Genomic DNA, 12731 nt, shown 5'->3' with positions numbered 1-12731 from the left:
GATGAACTAAAAAAAAAAAAATCATCTCAGACTGATAAAAAAACCAAAAACCAGAAATAGATGCTACTATTTCTAATAAGTAATTTTTTACATTACAATCACTTGATTATAAGTACTTGGAAGCAACATTTTATAAGGCAGAGCAGCTTAACAACCCTAATTATCAGGAAGATCTACCAGCCTCCACAATAACATTTCAAACTGTATAAAGACTCTGTGGAAACCACATTATGATCAGTGTAACAGAGCAGCTCAACACTACTTCGTTCCACTAATTTCAGGCTTGTTTATGTAGATTCAAATTATTTTTAAGAAAAAACTTTTTTACTATTAAAAATAAAATTAAATCACACACTGCTGTATTCTCTGGTACTATTGCACCAATAAATGCTACCAATATTTAGAAGCTGTCCCAAGTATTTAATAATAAATAAGAGAATTAAAACTAAGAGCCGAAAATAAACAATGTATTTGATGCAAGAAGATGCAGAGGGAGTGCCTTTCCAATACTCAGAATCCTGTCCTTCTGTTCAGGACAAATGACAGATATCAGATCAACCTTTCAAATAATTTGATCTAATTTGGACGATATTATTTTTGAAAGGGAACTCTGTCATCAATTAACCATGATAAAAAATTTCCAGGAAAAGCTTACACTTCAAAGGAAAGTTTCAGTTAGTTTCATATTAGTTTCCAGTATTGGAGGGGAAAAAAATAAAAAAAAATAAAAAGCTCATTTAAGTCACAGAGGTAAACCTCAAGGCTTGTTCACAGATTTGCATAATGCAGCTGCAGATTAGCATTACAGTCAGGACAGCAACTACGTATTGTTGCATTATACTGAAATCTCTGCACTGTAGATTCAAAGATGTTTGGGGTTTTTTTTGCTCTTTCCTGACTGCTTAGCCCAAATAATACTGACTTCATTGATACTAATTTTCACTTTTCTCTTCATTATGTATTTTATATTTCAACTTCATGTCTAAGGAATTTTTCTTGAATTATGTTTAAAAGACTAAGCTACCCAGAGGCTTCATGAATTTGAAAGAAATTTAAATTAATTGAATTTCTAAACTATTGAGAATTGGCAATTTTGAAAGTAACCATGGTCTATAATTAACATTAGGCATAGGCAAACCTCAGTACAGGGGTACACGCTAATGTACAGGAGATGGGGAAACATGTTGGAAATATTACGTCTGTTCATCAGCCTGCACTGCCTCAAGAAAGGAAACAGAGCAACTCTGGCTTGAACTTAAACAGCAGCAATATTTATAGCAGAATATCTTTTTGCTCTATGCTAAGAGGGTTCAGCAGAGCCAAGTTTCCCCTCTGAAGGATCTGGCAATAACACAGCTCACATATTATGCAATGCCACAAGTACTTACGTAAGGGCTTTTCTTGAGAAATGCTACACAGAAAAATAAGCGTACAAAATCCCACTGTATAGGTAGGGATAATGAAAGTCAGAGCATCTGAATGACCTGCCCAGGGTCATTGCTGTGAGTCAACAAACAGCCACAATACACATCTCTGGACCTTTAGCCTACTATTTTAACACTAGTCTTCCTATCAGTTTAGCACTTGTTCACTGCAATTAAAAAGATGACTCCTCGGGGCAAAAAAAATGGTCAATTGTCTCAAAACCTTTTTTTGACAGAAAGCAGGGAAGGTGAACTATAGGAAAGTCCTAATATTTTCTTAATGTTTTAATAGTGGTTGCCAAACAAATTAGGTCTAAACAATCTGCTGACTGAGATCATAAAGTCACAAAGTCAATGTGAAAAAAAATGAAATAATTAAGCTGCAGTCAGACCATGGAAGGCTAACCTGTGACACTGACGTAGTTCTGCTCTCCCCTTGTATTATACAAATTAAACTAAATTCTGACTACATTTTGAAAAAGCCCTGCCCTATGAATGAACTCTGTTCATCTGTTATTTTTATATACACATCTTTGCCCCAGGATTGTTAACCTGTTTGTCTCAATTTGGAGACAATTAGCAAGTTACCTGAAAACATAGTACAATACTGCAATATAAAAAGGTGATGTTCCAACCCTATTCTAACAGCATATAGGCATAGAACGTCTGACAGAAAACTTACCATTCCCTAAAGTTTCAACAGTAAGTACACAATATACATAAACCTAACTCTTAGCATCCTGTCACTATCTGTCACAGGATCTGAGGAACTCCTTGCCCTTAGAAAAACTGTTCCTCGACTGGATTCAGTAGAGCTTTGGTCTCACTATCCAAGTGGATTCATAAAAATAACTTCATCTCTCCAGAGTCCTAACTATTGTAAAAGGTATCGGTTGCTATATCCCTTTAAGTGTTGTAGAAAATAGGGGCTATAACATGACACTGCACTCAAAATGAAAATACTGTGATTAATTTCAAAAGTACATCCTTTGAAGTTATTTTGTAGATGGCCAAATGGATTAAGACTAACAATTTAAGATGGAGAGACAGCTTTCATGAAAAATATTGACTTACCGCTGACGGGCTAATTCAGTCTTTATCAACTGTTTGAATTTTCATAAAAGTATCATTGATTTACTTACAGGGCTAATACAACTATTGAGTAGGTAGCAAAACCACAAATATTTTTATGATTGTGAACCTACGTAGTTCACCAGCTCTTAATTTAGTCTAGAAAAACATCTGTTCACAAAAATGTGGGGGGGAGTGCATATAAGAGCAAAATTCATTTGCTGAATCCTTGTTCTTTCTTACTACCAAACCAGAGCTAAATAACTGAAATAGGTTTAATAACTATTCATTAAAATCTAGCTCTAAACCATTTTAAGATTATAATATAGAGATTAAAATATCAAGAACATAGATTTATGCCATTTCTTTCTACACTGAAAATATAATTTATTTTTAGTATACTGATATTTTGTATGGAAGATGCAGTATCCGCATTAACACCACGTGTTGAGGGAAATCAGTCTCTGCATTCAGCATCATGTCTCTTGCTGTATAAAAGTACATATGACAGCCTGGAGAATCAACAGTTGAGGCACAAATCCTAAATAACAGAAAAGGCTGAGCTGATTTACTAATTGGAGGGCAGAAAGAATGAGTTCAGGCATATACCTACACAAAGACACAATTTGGAGAAAAATGCAACTTCAGCCACCCAATTTGGCAATTCAATGAATTTCAAAGAAATTCAATGTCTTTAAATAAAACCTTTTCATGAATTAGATTTCTCATTAATTTTGTCCACAATAAGTTGCTTTTTCAGTAAGTCTAATTACAATTCTCCTAAAAGTAGTTATGAAAAATAATTTTAAAATGTAACATTACCGGAAAGTTGTCAGAATGTCTACTTACAAAAAATGACTCATTAAAAGAGTTACTGAGCTTCTAATTACAAGTTACAATTACATTCTAATAATTATATTCTCATTTTTCTATGTGTTTCCAAAAGAAAGGAGAACATTTTTGATTTTATCAAAAAGAAAAAGAATACATTTTTAAAATCTTACTAAACTCTTCACTTCTTTTTCTAAATATTGTAAAAACTTTCAGATATAAATGTTTCATAGCATTTAAAAAAGTGAATAATACAGAATAAAGTTTAATGTTATATGCAGATCTGAGACAGTCCTCGTGACAAAGGTAAAACCACTTCCTCTTTAAAGATCCCTTTTTTAGTTGTAGCTACATTTGCCAAATCACTGGGGCTGATTTTACAGAAGCTTCCAGCAGACGGATTTTCTTATTATTTTCATCTTTTTTTTTTCCAGACAGAACAGTTCACGTGCTTGCAACACCAAGAATACAAAAAGAAATTCATCTTAAGTGTTGAAAATTTTCATTTCAGAATAAATGGGAGATACTTTGATGAGGAAGAAAGTTATTTAAACCAGTGAGAAAAAGCAGCTATCACAGAAAGTTTTTAAATACTTCATTTATATTTAATTGTTAAGTATTTGTGGTGGGTTGACCCTGGCTGGGGGCCAGGTGCCCACCAGAGCCACTCTATCACTCCCCTCCTTCACTAGACAGGGGAGAAAAGGTGCAACGAAAAGCTTGTGGGTCGAGATAAGGACAGGGAGAGATCACTCACTAATTATCATCATGAGCAAAACAGACCGAACTTAGAGAGGGAATTCATCTAATTTATTACTAAGCAAAACAGAGTAGAGGAGTGAGAAATAAAATCAAATCTTAAAACACCTCCCCCCACCCCTCCCATCTTCCCGGGCTCAACTTCACTCCCGGCTTCAACCTCCGCCCCCCCCCCAGCAGCACAGGGGGACGGGGAATGTCAGTCATCACACGTTGTTTCTGCCACTTCTTCATCCTCAGGGGGAGGACTCCTCTCATCGTTCCCCTGCTCCAGCATGGAGTCCCTCTCACAGGAGACAGTCCTTCACTAACTTCTCCAATGTGAGTCTCTCCCACGGGCTACAGTCCTTCACGAACTGCTCCAACGTGAGTCTCTCCCACGGGGTGCAGACCTTCAGGAGCAAACTGCTCCAGCGTGGGTCCGCCACAGGGTCACAAGTCCTGTCAGCAAACCTGCTCTGGCGTGGGCTCCTCTCTCCACGGATCCACAGGTCCTGCCAGGAGCTTGCTCCAGCACAGGCTTCCCACAGGGCCACAGCTTCCTGCGGGTGCCTCCACCTGCTCCGGCATGGGGTCCTCCACAGGTTGAATCTCTACACCCCCTCATCCTTCCTCCATGGGCTGCAGGGGGACAGCCTGCCTCACCATGGTCTTCACCACGGGCTGCAGGAGGATCTCTGCTCCGGCACCTGGAGCACCTCCTCCCCCTCCTTCTTCACTGACCTTGGTGTCTGCAGAGTTTCTTACATCTTCTCACTCCTCTCTCCGGCTGCAAAAGCGCTCTCTAACTGTTTTTCTCTTTCTTAAATATGTTATCATCACAGAGGCGCTGATTGGCTTGGCCTTGGCCAGCGGCGGGTCCGTCTCGGAGCCGGCTGGTGTTGGCTCTATCAGACACAGGGGAAGCTTCTAGCAGCTTCTCACAGAAGCCACCCCGGTAGCCCCCCCTGCTACCAAAACCTTGCCACGCAAACCCAATGCAGTATTTTATTTCATTATGACATGTCAGTAGCTGTATCTACAATACACTGTACCTAATCCTAAGAAAATATGGACCTTTTAAAGCCCACAAAATGCTACATACCTAAATTAACATTCCAAAATTTTGGTATAAAGTTTTAATTCATATATGATAGTGCTGTTAACCTCTGAACATTCATAGAGACTCTAAACACCTCAATTATGGAATTTGGACAGATTTCTTTTTTCTATATTTGTTTTTTTTCTTCATTAGTAAATTTTCCAACTTCTATTATTGAAATGAACACAAATCGGATCAGTCACATTTCAATGTCACACTTTCCAGACTTTCAGTGTCTTGGTTTGCAAAATGGTATCAAATATAAATTTAAACACCTTAAGCTATACTTTTTTGGAGGTGGAAATGTAAACCAGACTTTAGTATAATACTTTTAATAAGTGTTTTTTCTGTAGAGGAAGCACCATGCAGATATTCTTACAGAACTTACCAAATATCTTTCTGAAGAGACACTGACTAAAATAAGATCATCTCCAACACGCACTTTTTCTCCTTCTGATCGTTGCTTTGAAGCAGGATGGATAGTCCACCAGCATGCCTCACCTATGTCATTATTGAGAAATAGCAGAGAAAGAAATTAGAAAGACAATGCCTGACATTATTGCTATTATTTTCACATTTATCTCAATCCTAACGTTCTGACCCAGTTTTCAGTTGGGTAAACCAATTGTCCATGTGTTTTCAATAACTAATATCATTCCTGCACCACCTTGTCAGAAACTCAGCTGGAAATAATACACATGCAGAAGTGAGCAAGAACTCTGAAACAGTCATTCCAGCGTTGAGTAAGGATACGGCTCTCTGTGCTCTTTAGGCAACCTGGTCCAGGCTCCTTTTGCTAAACGGCTTCCCTGTCACCTTTGTTCCACATTCTGGGAAAGACATCGAAGAATATTCCACCAAGAATTAGGACAAAGAAGCGGAGCAACTCATCACTAAGGGTAATAAAAATAAGCATCTACAATATTGCTTAAAATAATATTTAAAAGATCTCATAAATCCAAAATAAATTACGTTCTTCCACTTCTACTGACTGTTAGTGTCTCTAATTCCCCAGAATATTTGTAAGTGTTAAAGTCACAAATTTTGTTCTAATGATAAACCTTGCCTTCAGATACACTTCTTGAACGAAAACCATGCTTTTCAGAAAAAAATCTCTTTCATCTTGGAACTGTTCAATTGTTGCTTTTATTAAAAACAAGCAAAGTTATTATTTCTAATTAAACAATTACACTAAACTGATGGCATTGTAAGAAGCTGTATCAGTCTAAAAAATACAAATCAATTCAAGTCACTAGCAGTTCTAAAACTTTAATGGAATCTTTATTTAAAATAATACAAGTTTTAAAAATTTTCAGCAGAAAACTTATACAGGCATAGCAACTTGGGAATATTCCTTTACTTATATTCAATATTGTAAATTTATATTGAAATATCAATATACATGGTTATATCTCATAGAAAAGAAACTACATAATCTATTAGAAAAATATAGAGATAAGATACTGAATGTGTAAAACACAGAAATATTAAACTTTGTTTCTTCAGTCCTTACAATAGTCTTAATTTTTATGATTTTTATGTATTTATAGGTCTCTGTTCTGATTTTTAGACTGAAAGTATTCTTCATTACGTAGTCTTTTAAACTAGTGTTTACCTGTTGTGTCCTCTTGCAATCCTACATCAAATGCCAGCTTATCCATTGAAGATCGAGATGTAGAGAGGCAGCATAGATACTATCAAAAGAAAAAAGCATGCATTGCTAGTTCTGCTCACATCACTGAAATATAAAAAGCCATCAACCTACTAACACAGGACTAACCACTCTCAAATTATCCTCACTAGTTACTATCATCAAGAACATATACGCCTGATAAAATGAATGGCACTCAAAGAGACTTGACAAAGGTATACATTCTAAAATAACCTCTCAGTCTATCCAGGTTATCTTTCCACTGAGACGGGAATAGTGAGAGGGGAAACAAAGGAGCTGGTTGCATCGAAGTTCAGCTCCACGAAGCCTCACTTGTAGTTAAGGAGTTTGGAACCCGTATAATCCATCAGGGAATTGAAGAGTGAGGCTTCTGTCCAAAATACGTGCAAGAAGGAATTTCCTTTTCCACTCAGACTCCAACATATGTTCAGGTTGCCAGCCAGATGCCAGCTGTGGATTCAGTCGCAGCTTATGCAATATGCAATATCCACGGGAAAAGAAATGAGAAATCACCAACTCAAAACAGACTGACAAACAGAGAACTCATCACTATGGAGCCAGACTTAGTTTTAGCACTTACCCAGATATGACTGGCTTGGTTTCATATTTCCAAGCATCTACCCTTCACAAAGGTTTCCATTAACCATGGGTAAAATGCCTCTTTGATGCAAATAATTCTCCAGATACCAATAAATGGCAGTAGTCTGGGAACTTTCAAACATAACTTTCATACAAAAAATAAATCATTGCTGTTATCAACTCCTGTTACATACCATGCCGCTGTAGGAATGGCGCAGCAGGATTGCATGGCCATAGAGTAGCGTTCGATGACCGCCACCCTGTGCGGACTGAAAGATAAAGAGAAGTGATATACTGGTATGTTGTAATAAAATCACACCCTTTGAGAAAGAAAATAGAAAAAGAAATCCTCATCAATGTCTGGACAATCTGTGTTTGCCCTGCAACAAAGAAGTCTATTTCTTGATAAAATGCTCAGGAAGATAGTTTTATGAATGTGTTCTCTTTAGTTTTGATTGGCTCTTAATATATTGACCTTGTAAGTACTGAGGGCAGATCTAAGGTAGCATTTGAACAGGCGAACCTAGAAGCTACTGACTTTTTCCTATTAGAAGTACTCAATTCACTGATAAGGGAAAAGAGTGTACTTTGTACCATCACCAATTTGGTATAAAATATATTCCAGAAGTTTGAATCCTTCTTCCTTGGGCTGAAAGCAGGTGGCCTCTAGAGAGGAGCAGCTTTGACGTGCGTCACACTACCCTCTACACTCTTATGCATTGTGAAATCTCTCCACGTTTACCCATTTTTCCCTTCAAACAATATACTTTTCAATATAGAAGGTATGCAGAGGGAGCTTCTGGAGTATCATCCCTGTTTAACCAGAAAGTATTAATGATAGATCAACCACATTGAAGATCATCAACCTCCAGACCACTTGGCCCACAGTGTTTAAAAAACTAGCAGACAGAATTCTTTATCTGCCAGGTAAGTGCTCAAAGACATCCAAGCTAACTCAACAGGCTTTGATTCAGAAATCATGCACAAGTAAGTGTTCCTCTTGAGGAATGCAGCATAAATCTTGAGTGAAAGAAAATTAAAGTAATAAAATTCACTTTTATCCCAAGAAAGTGCAACCATTTTTTTTCCACAATAGTTTCATTACAGTTTCTATTTATCTATAATGTTTAACCACTCGTGAAAGAATAAATAAATCTTGTTAAAGCATGAGCAACCTTTCAACTTCTGCTGAAGATTTCTGAATTCCTTAGACTGAGATGCAGCTGACTGACATTGGTAAGGAGCAGAGACACTGTCAAGAGCGTAAGTACATATTCTTCTGACAGAACATCTCACATAACATTATGCACTTCACGCTCTTCAAGCAATACCGATAAATACATATTTTTTGAGTCTATAAATGTGACAACTCCATAAGTAGCAGTATTCTTTCATATAGGACTCCTAATTTAATTTCTTATATACAGCATTTATACCCTTTCTTTTATCACAGTAGACTGACCTTCTGTTTGACTGGAGCATCAGATTCATTACAGAATAAACTGGAAACAATCATACTATGTTATCTCTCTGGCAGCTTCATTTCAGTGCTGAAGATCAATTTAACTGAATGGCTATGGTGACAACACACAATTATTTCCCTTCCACGTTTACTGGTTGTCCTTCTTTATCTTTTACCCATTAGCATAATATTTTTTGATCTTTGAGTAACTTGGTCAAGGAAAGAAAAAAAAAGAGGAATAGAGAGTGAAAAAGGAAGCACTGCAAAAAATAATAATTTTAGCACTTTTAAGAAACTGTCAGGAATTGATGGCTTTTATCTTTATTGAGAAGAGAGCATCTTGATGGACACAAGGTATATTTTGACTTTCAACAAACTGTAGCAGTCAAAATGCAGGGAGGCACATTCAATAATCTCTCTGGAAGACTGAATGACAAGAACTTTTATTAAGAAAGAATAAAAGTCACGGTCTTTGTCACAGACACCGTCTTGACAGTAAGACATGAAGATTTAGCTTTGAACTACCATTGCTACTACCACTTTTTCCAAAGGCACAAGGAAAGAACGAGACATTTGATAATGTCAGGCCCACTGTACCAAAGGTGAATGCTGAATGGCTGCCACACATCACATTAAGGAAGAGGGGTAAAATTGCTGTGATCATACTGCCTTACCAACATTTCAGGTTTGCCCAGAAGCTTTATCAACAGCAGGCATAGCTACCCAACCAACCAAGTCACTAATATGAACATAAGCCTGAAATGCCACTGATACTTTTAACAAAATTATTCTGTATTACTAGCCATAAATTTGACTTCTGACACATAGATTAAATTGTCTGTTGTACAAAAGATGAGAGGAATAGTGTGATCAACAACAACAACAAAAAAAATCAAGGCTACATTAGCTTGCCTTGTTTTCGCCATATTGATTTGTCTGTCTAGCATGTCTTTTGTTAAATGCCCATTTGTAGCTGAAGAGGAGAAAGGTTGGCTCAAAAAAAAATTCAATCACTTTTGTGAAAAATGGAGGAGTGGTTTTTTCAGGTCATTTTTCCCAAGAGAACTAAAGTAATTCTTTTTAACCAAATTATTTTGCCCATTAAAAAAATACAAGCAAGTTTGCTGGTTTTGTTTCTTAGACAGAAAACAGAATTGCAAAACACATTTCAATCATTTTCCACTCAAAGGTTTCTGAGAAGCAGTTATAATCAAGTCATTCATATGGAGGGAAAGTGAAAAGATGAAATACAGGAGCGACTGAAAGAGAACACTGGTACTATGAAACTGCTTTCCATTGTGGAGCCTGCCTTCCCAGCTATGTACATACCTATAAGTTCATTTCATATTTTAAAGGCTCATTTCATAACTAAATACTGAGCATTTATCTTTATGCCAGAAACTGCATAGTAAGTAGCTGTTGAGCTATGATTGTCTACTGAAAGCATCTTTGATTTTCTAAATAATCCATTCCTTCCTGGGCTGCTGCAGAGAACTGTCTATTTTCCATGTGTTAATAAATATAAATTTAACAGTTAACAACTGGACTTCTATGGCAAAGATGCAACATTCCAAGATAAGGTGTGACACTGAAGTTTTACCAAGTGTCTAGTAATATTCAAATAATAATATTTTAGAAGACACTGCAATTAAGACTTCTGTGGAAGCCACAATCCTGACTAATTCAATCTTTAATGCCCACAGACTTTTGCACAAATATATGAACGGCATTATAATGCAAACAAGTTTCTGACAAACACATTATTTATCATGAGTATTATTTGCTTTATGTTTTTAATTTCCAACTTTCAGAGTCATTTCTAAGTTGGACAATACACTCCCGGAACAAAACCAGGCTGGAGAAAAATACATTTGTGTTCAAACAATTTATCCATTGAAGTTCTACAAACTATGCCATGCAGGAGTATCAACTATATGAATGCAAAACTCTTCTCCTCATCTTATCCTTCAAGAACTTGGGATTTAGAATATGACTTGGAAAGCCTTCAGGCCTGGTAAACTCTACAGTCAATAAATTGAGATTGAAAGCATATCGGGCAAATTCACAGTGCTTGTAAAAACTTCATATAAACTGCCCATCTCTACTTTAATATTTCTGCAGCTGGACTACAAGATTAATTTGGAGTCATCTCATTATCCAAAAGCCATTGCTGAAGCAAAGGCAATTTAGAATACAACAACAACAATTACAGCTGAAGAAATTAGCATTCAAAATATATAAACAGCTTTCAAGTTCAATGCATTGTTAGACCAGGCAATGAGAATACACTAGTAAGATCTGAGTTGCTTAATGTGATGTAAAGAGTGTTACCTTGAAACAAAAATAAAGAAGGAAAATAAGTTAAAATTGGGAAATATTTCTCTTCCTTGTTTTCCTAATAGAAATAGAATTAAAATACCAAAAAGAACTTAAAAATTACAACCTACAACCTGTCTAGTAAAATGTGCAAATGATGGAAGCAGCATAACATGAAATATTTATAATTAGATTTAACAAAAATTTATGTATTTTACTGTGAATACCAATCCTGCAGTGAGATATGTTATACACAACAAAACAAACCCTTTATATCTGTATAACTTTGTATACAGACAACTGCCATATGTACAGACATGCAATCACCTGACAGATTAAAACAGGTATTTCATTGACGTTAATTCACACAGTAGCACTTACAGCACTACGGCTGCATTGCTACACTCGTGGCCAAACATAAGAATCTGCAGGAAATTAATCCTGGTGACACTGAACAAGTGTTTTGGAGCCATTTGTGCTTCTGGGAACATCACTTACTATGAGAATTTTGAGAGACTAGTGAATACCCTGTGGCATCCAAAGAGATTTTTGAGTCAAATAACCATTACCTTTACATTCTTTTCAAGAGAACAGCCTTATTTCTACTAGAGAAAACATTTCTTAGACCAATGAGTACTCTACTGCAGGCAAATGCTGATATGTCTCTGCTGACTTTTCTTCACAGGTCTACACAATCTCCAAATGTATGAAAAGGGAAAGAGCCATGAGCTTCAGGGAGGTACCAGAGAAAGACAAACATGTGAAAGCATGTAATTAAACAGGATAGTTATTTCAGTGTTGTGTGTGTGTAAACAAAGCTTTCATAACATTGTCATTATTCAGAAATCTAATGCTTGAGAAAGCCTGACAGCAATTGCATTTAGCACATGGCAATTCAGATAATTCTAGTCACCCATGAAAGCAATTTAAAAATACTCAATGTGTCACAAGAACACAGGAACTGAAGCACACTCTCTAGAAAAATCATACGAGATAACACAGCGAATTTTTAAGAACAATGTAATGGCTTTTCTTGCCTCATTCCATGATGAATCCATAACAGCAGAATGGAATTAGCAGCACGTGCAATAAGGAAAATGACAGCACAAAGACTAGATTGTAAGTATACTTTTGATAAACTTAAAAAAAAAAAATCAAGTGAAACAATAAGCTACATAATATTGGTAGTAAATCCTTCAAAAATACAATCCATATAATTTACAGTAACAGCAAATTATGATCCAATTGCAACCAGCTGCTCAGGCTGATATTTCCTCTGTGCCCCAGACCCAGCCGTAGGAAACACTAGCCCAAATGGTCTAGCTGGAACTTAGGACTGCTCAATATTGCTCTGAATGGGTTTCTAAAAAAAAAATTAAAACAACAACAAAAAAAAAACCCCAAAAAACCCACACAACTATTTTCATAGCACCAAAAATTTTTAACATGTGAGAGCAGCTGTACAGTAAAACCAGCAATGTGCTCCCTGTTTTTCTTCAGAGATGTTTTCCAAGGCAAATACTGCAAGATAATGTT

The 12731-nt window shown here is 36.4% G+C and overlaps 1 protein-coding gene across 7 annotated transcripts in view; it reads right to left on the bottom strand.

The window, feature by feature from the left end:
* The window catches only part of RYR2 (ryanodine receptor 2), a 429918-nt gene that overhangs the window by 250357 nt on the left and 166830 nt on the right, over positions 1 to 12731 (bottom strand). For all 7 annotated transcript variants that reach the window (XM_075748765.1, XM_075748768.1, XM_075748767.1 and 4 more), the window contains 3 exons: positions 7612 to 7686; positions 6782 to 6860; positions 5555 to 5667 (listed from right to left, as the gene is read on the bottom strand). In XM_075748765.1, the coding sequence (XP_075604880.1) occupies positions 5555 to 5667; positions 6782 to 6860; positions 7612 to 7686 (267 nt within the window). The remainder of the gene's footprint in view (positions 1 to 5554; positions 5668 to 6781; positions 6861 to 7611; positions 7687 to 12731) is intronic.

The sequence above is a fragment of the Balearica regulorum genome, chromosome 3 (assembly GCF_011004875.1).
Source record: "Balearica regulorum gibbericeps isolate bBalReg1 chromosome 3, bBalReg1.pri, whole genome shotgun sequence".
NCBI lineage: Eukaryota > Metazoa > Chordata > Aves > Gruiformes > Gruidae > Balearica > Balearica regulorum.
This window is presented reverse-complemented; position numbering and strand designations above follow the sequence as displayed.